The 12,029-nt window shown below is 47.4% G+C and overlaps 1 protein-coding gene across 1 annotated transcript; it reads right to left on the minus strand.

Moving 5' to 3' along the window:
* Positions 1-1,061: 1,061 nt before the first annotated feature.
* LOC142568596 (putative nucleoside permease NupX) lies at positions 1,062-10,912 on the minus strand. Its single transcript, XM_075678474.1, has 3 exons — positions 10,760-10,912; positions 7,292-7,472; positions 1,062-1,215 (listed from the first exon to the last, which is right to left on the minus strand). Exons 1-3 carry the CDS (start codon positions 10,901-10,903, stop codon positions 1,145-1,147), a joined length of 396 nt encoding a protein of 131 aa, XP_075534589.1. The 5' UTR covers positions 10,904-10,912; the 3' UTR covers positions 1,062-1,144.
* Between the last annotated feature and the right edge of the window lie 1,117 nt (positions 10,913-12,029).

Here is a 12,029-nt window from a genome sequence, read left to right on the forward strand (position 1 = left end):
TGCGCCCCAGGAAGCGAGACGCGCACGCTCTCCTAACGCCACGGCGGCTCCACGGTTCTGGCTGAATAAAAAAGGTGGGTATAGTGCGTGCGTTGGCGCCCGTGGAGAGATTGACGCACACTCGTTAGTGACGCTTCCATCACGTGCGCTAGCAGCTTACATTTCACCGCAGCGAATATAATCTTTGCGCATTTCCACATGCAAGCAGACTTAAGTGTCTCAGCGAAATCTTTTTTGTTTTGTCTACTTTCTTCGAGATATCGCTCCTACAAGCAATCCAAAAAAATAAGGTCAGCTTGCTTTGGTTGGTCATCGCGTGCCGTATACAAGTTCATGCAAGCCTCTATTTCGTCACATGCAGTTGCGGGCCAGAAAACGCTGACCAGCTCGCTATAGCGAAATCTAAAAAAAAACTTTAGTGATTAAGATTATAGAAGTCATAAATGAGTCAGTCGCCCGCTGGTTTTCGTGTCAGATAAAAGAAACGGTGTCTCAATAGTGGCCTGTGGCGCGTGGGTTGCTGGGCTGAACTGTTTTTTGCGAATGCGGATTTTTTTCCTCTGTTGTTGATTAATAATATATGTGTCGATCACGAGTCATAATAACCGGAATTTTGAGTAGCACCGTGTCCCTGTTTTCACTTTCTCCGTATGCGTGCCTCTTGCGCTCAGTGTACATGAAAGTGACGGGCTCAGGTATAATGAAAACAAAGACTGCCCTGTATATAAGTCGCACGAAAACTTGCACCAGCGCTGTCAGTACATAAAGGAAAATAAACAAAGACGTGCGGTACGGAAACAACGCCAAATACACAAGAAGAAACATTTAAGTAGGACGTATTTGACCAGCAAAACAGCAAAATAAGTTAGAAAATAAATCCAGTTCATTGTAGAAGCCAAAAGAGAACACTGCGTCCAATAAGGCGCGGTCGTGACATCAGCGTTGCTGAAACCGTCCACTAAAGGTATCGAAGAGTTTACGTAAGAAAAAAAAAAAACTATCGCGTCGAAGATAAACTTTACTGAGAGTGTATAAGTGCAAAAAAGAACAACAAAGGCAGGAAGAGTAATCTGTTGATAAGCAGCCGTATGGGTGATACTGTAGCAGACGTGCTGTTGAACACGTTCGCAATGCATGTCATATGCTAACTGTCCAGGAACTCCGTGGTGTTGAACATGGTGGTCTCGGAAGGAATGCTCGTTGGGGTCAAGGCACCTGCGTCAGAAACAGCGCTACAAGTATTTATTTATTTATTTATTTATTTATTTATTTATTTATTTATTTCGCACTCTATACGTGCAAGTACAGCATGAAGGAGAAGAACAAAACAATATAGTATATAACGCTCAGGCAGCGCACAGATATTAACGAACTATAGAATACAAGAAAATACAAAAGATAACACCAATTCGACATACAGAAACATTTTGGAAAAATAAAGTACAATGTAATAAACACAACAGTTTGCCTAATGCATTCTTGGAGAGATCAAATTTAAGGTTGATCATGAAGCCGGAATGTTTTTTTATATCTATTAATTTTTCGCAGGATTTAATGCGAGCGTTTCATTTTATTACTGAGTGAAACTTCAATATATCGTGGGCGATTTCTTCGCAGAGATGCGCGTCACAAAATGGATACAGCGGGGCGCAAGAGTACAATAAAGCGAGTGCTTTTTTTCATTCTTTTTTTTAAGACTCTATGCAGAATTATTAAAAATCGCCTGTAGTAGATGACACAATTCGGATCCTTGAACTGGATTACTCAATGGAGGCGGGCCTTACTTGTGGGCAGACTGTCACCTCTAGATGACTATATTGGTAATGCGCTATATAATTCAACTCCAGCTAATCCAATGCGATATGCCGCTTTTATTCTCCCAATCAAAGTTGTAACCTGAAGAAAAAATCACGCTAAAGGCAGAGGGGTAGTTTATACCGTCTCTTCTACTATAGAGTCGTGCGCACTCGCTCCATAAATAAGTGCTGCTTTTTTTTGTCCAAATTGTACACGAAAATTTCGAAACAAGAAAATTATTTTGTATGGAACATCACTGCGCCGAAATCCTTCGTCAGCAGCTGGCTGGACAGAGCGAACTCGAGAGCCAGCCGAACAAGCCCTGACGAACTTATCCCGGCCATTACTGAAATGGAGACATGGTTTACCGCTGCGAGCTACAAGAGAACGACAACTGAGACTGCACTATATTTCACATTGCAGAACCTTCGGCCCGCGTGGGATGCTTGTGGTTTTTGAACGCATGTTATAGGGCGTGCCGAGGATGTATTATTTGTCATGAATGTTCCCAGGCTATAGAGCCCTCGCACCTAGACGGGCATAAAGCCACGTGGAAGCAACACGCTCGCTAGGGCTGTTCGACATTTAATGTATGCACGTTCCTCCACAGGGGACTTGCATAAAGCCGGTAGCCCTGTGCTGCAGTCACGCGACGCTGGTTTTCGCCCGCCATCGTAAGGGATAGACACGGCCAGGCTGCAGTAGCCAGTTACCTGCCCCACCACGTGCTTGTAAGTTCCAGCGTTACTTCAATGAAATCCCGCACATATACGTGCAGCTCGACATCGCTATGCAAGCACTACGTCTACGAGCAGTTCTTGTCGCAAGATATGCCGTTCGCCCTTATTTCACACTATTGTAACAGTTAGGTGCAGTATATGGTTTGGATTCACCAGTCAGACAGTATATTTAAAAGAATATCTGCAGTGCACACGTGGCTAATTATTGGTTTTTGAGCTGCGTGGCACAGTCGTAATGAGCTGCGTCACCCGCCTAAAGCCATGTATATGCGATAGCAGTCACGTTCCTTGATCCAAGTAAGATATGCTGGGCAACGATGGCTTCATTAAGCCTACCCAATTGTGTGGCCATGTGGCGTTTGCGATACCATTTCGGTCGTGCTATATATAGAGACGGATGAAAAGAAGGAAGGAAAGGTAGGGATGTCAACCAGACGCATGTCCGGTTCGCTACCCTACACGGGGGCAGGTGCTTAAAGGATGAAAAGGAAGGAGAGGGAGGTAAAGGCACACTCAGTGTGTACACAAGCGGTTGTCCGGGAACGCACGAGAATGTTACACCAGTACACAGGATACCGCACCATGCCAGACTGCTTTGTTTCTTCCTTTTCTTTTTTTCTTTTTTATGTTGGCGTAGCTTGGTCTGATGGCCGCCATGGCCGCACTTCGATGGGGGGAAATGCAAAAACGTTTGTGTATTTAGATATGGGTGCACCAGATGTTCCATATTAATCAGGGGTGATCGGGGGCCTCCGCCACGGTATGCCTCATATTGAGATCGTGGTTTTGGCACGTAAAACCCGCCTATGATTGTATCCATTGTGTCGAATGGTGATTTTTACCACGCTTTGTGTAATTAGTTTCTTTATTGGTCTCAATTATGTTGCTTATATAATGTATCCCCCTGCTGGGGGTAATGCCTGCAAAGGCGAAGCAGGTATCAAATAAATAAATAAATAAATAAATAAATAAATAAAATAAATAATTTCTTTTACAGTGGAGCTGTTAGAACCTTTCGTAAGCCTCCAGGAACCTGGAAGCTAACGAAAAGGGTTCTACTTAAATTGAGGACGACACAAAGAGCTATGGAAAGAAGAATGATGGGTGTAACGTTAAGGGATATAAAAAGAGCAGATTGGGTGAGGAAAAAAAAAACGCGAGTCAGTGACATCTTAGTTGAAATCAAGAAAAAGAAATGGGGCATGGGCAGGACATGTAATGAGGAGGGAAGGCAACCGATGGTCATTAAGGGTTACGGGCTGGATTCCAAGGGAAAGGAAGCGTAGCAGGGGGCGGCAGAAAGTTAGGTGGGCGGATGAGATTAAGAAGTTTGCAGGGACGGCATGGCCACAATTAGTACATGACCGGGGTAGTTGGAGAAGTGTGGGAGAGGCCTTTGCCCTGCAGTGGGCGTAACCAGGCTGCTGCTGCTGCTGCTGATGATGATAATAATAATAATAATCATAATAATGATGATGATGATGATGGTAGAACCTCGCTGTGTTTCTCTTGACGTCCACAGCTTCATTGAGCTGGGAGAGAGAGAGAGAGCTGAGAGAGAGTGAAAGCAGAGTACAAGAATAGCGTAGCGTAGCATGGCGACGCGGCGAGGATGGGTGCAGCCTAGCGGGGGAGAAGTAGTGGCGCGCACGCGAGCGAGGAACGCGGCCCGGATGCGTGCCCTCTCCTGTGGCACGCGAGGCAGGGGCAGGCGAGGGAGGAGGGGCGTTCTTCTCCGGCGGCTGCTGGGGTGCCTCGATGTCCTCCTCGCCCACCGCTCCGTACAGAGTGGAGACAACCGCGGCGTCTACTATGGCTTTGGCCACACAAATCGCAGGCGACGTAGTAGACGCCGTAGGGACGCATCGCCGGCGCTCCTGTGTCTTGTGTGGTTTGGCACTACTTTACTGGCCTTCCTCCAGCTCCGCTGACCTCTGGTGTTTGCGATAGCAGAGACACGCATAATTTTAATCTGTCATGGATCTTGGAGTGATAAAACATTCGACAAAGGTTGTAATTTCTGCAATCAAGGCCTCTAGCTCCCGTGGTCGCTTTCGTTTTGTAGTAGCCAAAGACGCCGTCGTGGTGCAAGTGCACATCATGCCAGAGTATTCCCACTATCCTGTTGCGGGTAACCAAGCTAGCGATCACCGAGCCACGTTTGGCGGCGAATCCACTCTACGGCAGTAAACTCGAGAGATCGGTAGTCGAAATCACGCAGGGCGCGTATGTCCTACGGTCGTCCGTATGTCCATCCTTCACGATATAGTGGAAAAGGTTGTCGCAGAGGGTTGTCGGCATTGCGCAAAAGCTAGATAGTTCTCCACGCGTCTTTACGTTGGACCTAAACGCGAACGCCTTGGCTCCTTCGGCCCGGGGACTTTTTCAAAATGGTGACATTACTGACATTACATGACATGACTTGGTGACATTATCGCGTAAAGCCGCCCCCCTTGACAACATATTACGCACATGCCGGGCATGGTTCTCGCGTCAAGCAACATGTGCGCATACGCAGAAGCGCTGCGTGGTCAAAGGATAAGCGCCAACCCAGTACGTGCCGTCCCGTTTTTTTTTTCTTTCGTTTTACAAAACTAAGCAGACACTTATTTTGACAACAGGGAAGGAAGGAAAACAAGACATTGTTGTTCCTTCCTGTCCTGTCGTCAAAATGAGTGTCCGCCAGACCCTTGGAAAGACTCTGCTCGTGCGTCGGCGATCGTGGGCGCTCTGGTTCTTCAGCCGGACTTCGTCCAGTCGGCTGTCGCCGATGGATGTCGCGGTATACGGGTCCGAAACAGCCGCTCGACTTCGGGTATCGCGCACTGCTATCGCGACAGGCTTCTGACGGGAAGGGCACCTCAGGCCGACCGCGCGAGCTTGCATGCCGTCTGACTGCGCTCACCGCGGCGAGGGCCTCGCCTTGATTGCGAATTGCTTGAAGTGTGTCGCGTGTGCGTGCGTCTCCTGAAGTAGGCAACGTGCGGGTCGCGGACGGTTCACGCCACGAACGGTTGTTTCCCCAGAGAGTGGAGTGGTAACGGGTAAAGTTGATCCGCCAGAAACGGTTGTTTACCGCGTATGCATAACTGCTGTGTGATTCTTTCCTTTCGACGGTCTTCCGCCGTTCCGCAGCTCAGGCTGTAGAAACTTAGAACATTCTCGTTGTTGTTGATTCATGACGGCCGGGTATTTTGCTTCGTCTCTGTCGGAGCTTTGCTTTTTGCCAGGAATGAATTTGATATGTTCCGATTCGTCATTATTGTTTCTGTTTATTTTTCTTTGTTTTTCTCCTTTTCTTTCTTTCCTTTTTGACGCCTGGGACAGGGCTCGCGAATCATCTGTCAGCATAAATTTCCAAAACAGGTGACCAATAGCTGCGCTTCTAATATAATGACGTAAATAGATATTCTAATTACTTTGGACGCATGCTGGCCGGATTAAATTATCTTATATAAATAAGCAAGAATGCATCGTAGAACACAGCCATCCTTCGATGATTCCAGATTGCGATCAAACAATATGCGGCAGGTGAGGGACGCAGAGGCACCGACAACTCAACGAGAATCAATACTGAAACTATTGACAGCGCGAAACGGCACGAAGTACACAACAAAGATACACGCACAAGCGCTTGTTCGTGTATCTTTCTTGTGTATTTCGTGCCGTTTCGCGCTGTCAGTAATTTCAGTATGGAATACCAACATGCCCGACGTACCGTCCTTTTGGAGGACTAAGATCACGCTTCCTCCTCGACTGATGTTTGTGTTGTTGAAGTGGGCGCGCAACAGCATAAGTATTTTCTTCCTTCGTGTGTGACAACATTGTGAATAAACCACAGTCGAGGCGATGTAAGGAACCAAATTTACATGGCTAAGAAAATTAAATTTTAACCTTTTTTTTTTAATTTATTGTTGCCTTCAGGTATACATAAACTTCAATTTTCTGGTCAGTCTAAGCACAAAGCGCTTGTTCGCGGGCCCGACGAAAAATGCCAAAGCGGATTCCGTTTTAACGTGATAGCGTTAAGCTATCACGTGTCGCAGAAAATCCGATGTCGGCGGTATTGTTCGTGAGCGAAAATTTCCATCTGCATTTAGGTGTATACGTATTTGCCACGCCTTGCCATATGACATGCGGTATATGCGGGCTATATTGCCACATCGTTTCCTTACTAAAGTTGCTCATACCTTGTCTTAGAATGTTTACAAAGTTATTCCTCGCAAATTTGATAATGACATGCCGCAAACAGGTGTCCTGAAACAAAAACACCGACAGCGCACGCCTTTTATGGTAAACATTCCGAGACTGAAATATTAAAAGTGTGAAACAATAACAGAAACCTGAAAATGGTGCAACTTCTTTTGGCGCGGCTATGGGGGGGGGGGGGGGGGGGGGATACCTCCGGGGTAGGCCTGCGCAAGTGGCCGCTTTTATACCGGAAAGCTCGCCTTCGTGCATAGCGCTCGCTGCCAGCGTTTCCCAGCAAACATTGCGGCCACATAAGCTGCAGACACTCTAGCTGCAGTTGGCCGGGAGAAGCAGCCATGGATCTTTGAATGCTATCGTGTTCTATACTCTTAAAGCCGAAGCTTAAGCGTCCTCTAATTTTTTTTTTTTTTTCTCGCGCGGAATAAACATTGACTTCGTTGTACTTTGCTATCTCTCGACTGCGACTGCCCTTATCAGAGGCCTTAGTTTCTTTATCTCAACATCGACTGGAGCGAGGTTAGCTCTGAAGATTGTGCAGATACCTGCCACGCAGGCGGTCATAAAGTCGCAGAGGGCACCGGCGGCCACCGCCCGCAACCCTATCGCCGACAGGTCCTCCAGGCGCCGCTGTCCCCAGGTGGACCAGGCGGACAGCTGGATGCCCAGGGAGCCCAGGTTGGAGAATCCAGCCAGCGCGAACGTCACCATGGTCAGCGACCGAGACTGTCAAGAGAAGTGACATGCGACCGCGTCGGGCTCCAGCTGCAGTCACCGCGGAATGATGGTCATTCGCGCAAGAGCGTCTGGTGATGACCGTCTTGGGCACGAAGCGGCTTGGTTTTCGTGCACTCGAACGTTCCTCGCCCTCGTTGGCACATGTCCTGAACACAGGGGTCGAACTCGCAGTTTTTCGTTCGTAAGAACTTTTTTCGCATTGGCCTGCTACCTTCGCTATATATAGGGTGCCTTTTTTTTTTGTAGCTGTGCCATTTTTATTTAAAAATTGCCTCTGGCAGATAGCACAATCCTAACGCTTGAACTAAATTACTCGATGAGGCGCCCATTACTTCTACGAGAAATCAAAATGATTTTTAATAACCACTTTAGGACGCATATTTCAATCTACGAATTGTATAGCTAATGAATCTGCAAGGCGTATCGACTTGGAAAGAATTCTGAGGATGGCACCGGCTTCGAGATATGTGCCGTCAGATTTCGACGAAGATGCACAGTTGTTCAACTTACTTTTTACGAACACGGTGTTTTATGCATCGAAGAGAAAAAGTAACTGGAACGCCACTGCATTTCGTCGGACACTTTGAAAATTATTATATCGAAAATGGCGCAGTCGTGAAAATTAGTTCCAAATGGACACGCCTTGCGAAGTCACCGGCTACAACTCGTAAATTGGAATATTTGCCGTAAATTATTCAATTTAAAGAAGATAACTTGTGCATTCTGTTAATTATTCCATTGAGCATTTTGATTTCTCGTAGAATTAAGTAATGACCGCCTCATCGGGTAATTTAGTTCAAGGGTAAGAACTGTGTTGTCTGCCACAGACAATTATTTAAAATTTCAGCGCAGCTTAAAAAAAGAAACTGGTATTTAATAAGGTCGCTGTCATAGCTCTTCTTTATTTTTTTACGGACTTAACGCGAACAGTTTTTTACAGCGAAACTATTAAATCGGTAAATCGGTATTCTCACGACAGAGGAATCTGCTCCTTATGACGTCACGCAGCGACAGAGGCCCCTCAGCTGCTCCTACATTCTTCACAGCACACTGTCCCACACAGAAGGACGCACCTCTTCCCTCTCTCTCGCGCGCGCTTTTTTCACCTTTACTGAAGTTCACCTTTACTGAGTGATTTGGTCCTATGAGATAATTTAGCATGCGAAAATAAAAATTATACCGGCACACGGAGGCCTCGGGACAGCTTCCGAGTTTATGTATTATCTGCCAGGCCGGGTGGAAAGCGAGATTTTGCGCAAGTACCACGTGTAAACAACGTGTCAGTATTCAGTATGCTCTGACGGCGCCTCCATCACGCCAAATGTGCAGCGGGGACACCAAAGCTGTAACCTTGACTGGCCCGTGGTTTAGGGACTCGGCGTGTTTCGGGAGTATAAGATCGACTGTCCGCTATATTTAGTATGCGAGTGGTATGCGAGCACCACTAGAGTGCCTCGATGCGGGCACTCTCCTCTCGTAGGGCAGTGTTGACAACCTCCGAAGACACTTTCCCCCTAACTCGGATAAAGAAATTCCGGAGATTACCCCAGATTTTTGTAAGACACTGTTGTTTAGTTTGTCAATATGGTTTCCCTAAATATATTTTTTATTGTACAAATGGGCTGCAAATGCATATAGTTACATTTGTTGCTGAGCTGGTTTTAAATCTTTTGTGGAGTCGCTATACTCCAGCTAGAAGGATTTCGCGTTGCAAGTTGTACGGTCTATCGATTCTTTTTAACAATACTGCGAAAGCCTCGACCGGCCGGCCGGTCAGCGCCTTCTAACAGCGCGAAGCGACAAGATCAGCAAGAGTAGCGTATGCGCCCCAAGTTCACTGGAAGCGCAAGTTTCGTGGGCTTAGGCTCTTTCCATACTAGCACTACACATCCCCTGGTTCAATTAGGTTGGTGCAAGCTCCCCGGCCTATCGGAGATAACGGCTTCCAGCGAACTTGGTGCACGTGCGTTGCTCTTGCTGATCTCGTCGCTTCGCGCGGTTGGGAGGCGCTTACCGGCCGGCCATGCAGTCACCGCTCGCGCGGTATTGTTAAAGAATCGGTCAACTGTACGTGCTAACAACACAGCCTCCCGCTTGGAGCCACATTCACAGAAGACGTCAGCACGTCGTTACGTCTCAATAGGGCGATGAGCATTCGCCCCTACCAGACGTACGCGTTGGAACGCGTCCGCGCGCGCCGCGCTCACTCGACGTATAGCGTCGCGTCCGGCGGAGGAAGTTGCCGCGCGCTCGTCGCCGCGCGTTTCGTCGCGGGGATTCAAGGCAGCCCAGCCTACGCTTAACGGTCACGTTAAGCAGTGTGTTAAAGGTGGCAATAACACGCAATAAGTTTTAACTTAAAATTTGTTTTTATATTTTAGAAATGATATTGCAGGACTCCTAGTGGTTCAGTCAGCTCAACTGTCAGTATTGTGAACTCGGTGAAACCTGCAGCAGCGTCGGCATAGCATCACTCGCGTGCTCTGTGCCTTACGCGTTCTGCACGCTATGTCAGGTCCCGAACTTCGGTGATGGAGGTTTCGTTAATAACGCACCCGTTACGACTGAAGACTGCTGCGGCTGCCATCATAGAATACCAAAACCCGAGCGGAACTCCGACCACAACGCACGCAGCTTGCCCGGGCTGGCCTGCACGCCGCGCGAAGAATCGTTCCGGAATTCACGTGGTTCGCCGTCGTCACGTGAGGCGCGTCGGGCGGGTGACGCCAGCGGCAGCTTGCGGTGCGGGCGCAAGAAACCTATAGCAGTGCAAGGTCTCCACGCCGCCGCGCGTCAACATGCGATGCAGCCTCCGCGCCTGACGCGCGTACGTCTGGTTGGGGCTGTCCTGTCATCTGGGCGCGCCCAGTCGACGACGCGGGGGCGACATAGGCTGTGACGAGCGAACAAAGGGGCTCATTTCGAGGCGACAACAGCCGCCGCCCTCCGTAGAAGCGGTAACTACTGCGAAGACCGCTCTACCTGGCCCTGACTCAACCAGCGTCACTCAGACTTAGACTCACCGAAAATTCTACTTAAGGGCTCACTCAGACTCGTAATCACATGCACCACCCAATCGTGCTTGCTCAGACTCACTCACTGGTCGGTATACAAGTGTCCATGAGCCGACTCAAAAGTGAGTTTGCCGACCTACGCTTCTACCAGTACGCAGAATAGCACTATTCACAGACATTTCGGTAAGACAAGGAACGGTGGCAGGATAATCAGCTGTTCCTTAATTCCCCCTCTCTAGCTTTGGACACGAGAGAGCGTACCGATATGAGCCTCGCCTGGGCGTAGTTGCTCAGTTCCATGAAGGCGACCATTTCGTCTACATAGGTCTTGATGCCGATGATCCCAGCCACCAGCACGTACTCGCTGTAGGGCACCCCCAGAATCAGTGCCATTGGTTGTAGCATCAGGCCCACCAACCACTGCACGCAGAGCGCATATGTTCAGTCCCCCTGCGTTAGCCTTGCAGGTTTTGCAAACTGTAGCGCTAAAAAAATGCAGGAACAGAAGGCGAAGCACACAGGTTACGATGCCAGACTTTAACTCTGGTTCTGAGTCGTACTTTTTTTTTCGGGGGGGGGGGGGAGGTATGTCTCCATCATATGCAGCTAGCAGAGACTGACCTAACTTTCTAATCTGGTAGCCGTTGTGCTTCACAGAAGCATGCCGCAAAACGAGCAGATGCTATTGCGTGAGGGCTCACGATAGTTAGATGTTTCTTTTATTCATGATGTCTGAGCTAATATGTATCCGTTTAAAAAAGAAACGCAGCATTGTATACGGATTAAACTATGCACGTTGTTAGCAGGTTAAAGGTGCGGTGTTACAGTCGCTTGAACGAGCACCATATATGATTCTGCATTCCTTTAAAATATGATTAATTAGTAATGTGAGTTAAATAAGTGTTTAACGGCTAACCTTCAGACCAGTATGTGTTCCAACTGTGCTGCTAAGTTATCCGTTGGAAAGTTATTTAAATAATTATTGATTGTCAGATAACAGAGGAGAACACCGCAGGAAAAAGAAAGCTTGGAGCTTCTTCAGATGACAGCATGTACAGTTAGTTTTATCTGCACAGACGGCCTCGCGCTTTTCCTTTAAGGGGAGATGCACCTCAGAGATACATATTTATTAATAATAAAGGTAATTAGACAAACTGTAGACAATGTATAGCATTTTATCCTATTTTCGACTATTAGTTTAGCTTTTCACTAACTTACATGGTTATTTTTCTGTGCTTCCTGAAATTGAGAAAAGTAGGGTTTCTTGTGCTATGTTTGAGCTCCATGCCAGCAATAGGGGAGTGTCATAAAATAGGCTATACTGCTTTTTACAAAGAAATAACTGCGAATAACCTTTAAAAACGTTTTATTTTAACCTCACTATTCAAAATATAAGCTTAACTTTGGTCATCGAGACAATGATGATTGGTTTCCCAAGTTGCACATCACCAAGGTTTCTGCAAATTGCAATAAAACCTATATACTTGCAGTTTACGCATTTCTGTGTACGGGCATGCAAAATTTGACCGAG

This window comes from Dermacentor variabilis, unplaced genomic scaffold, assembly GCF_050947875.1.
Source record: "Dermacentor variabilis isolate Ectoservices unplaced genomic scaffold, ASM5094787v1 scaffold_22, whole genome shotgun sequence".
Taxonomy (NCBI): domain Eukaryota; kingdom Metazoa; phylum Arthropoda; class Arachnida; order Ixodida; family Ixodidae; genus Dermacentor; species Dermacentor variabilis.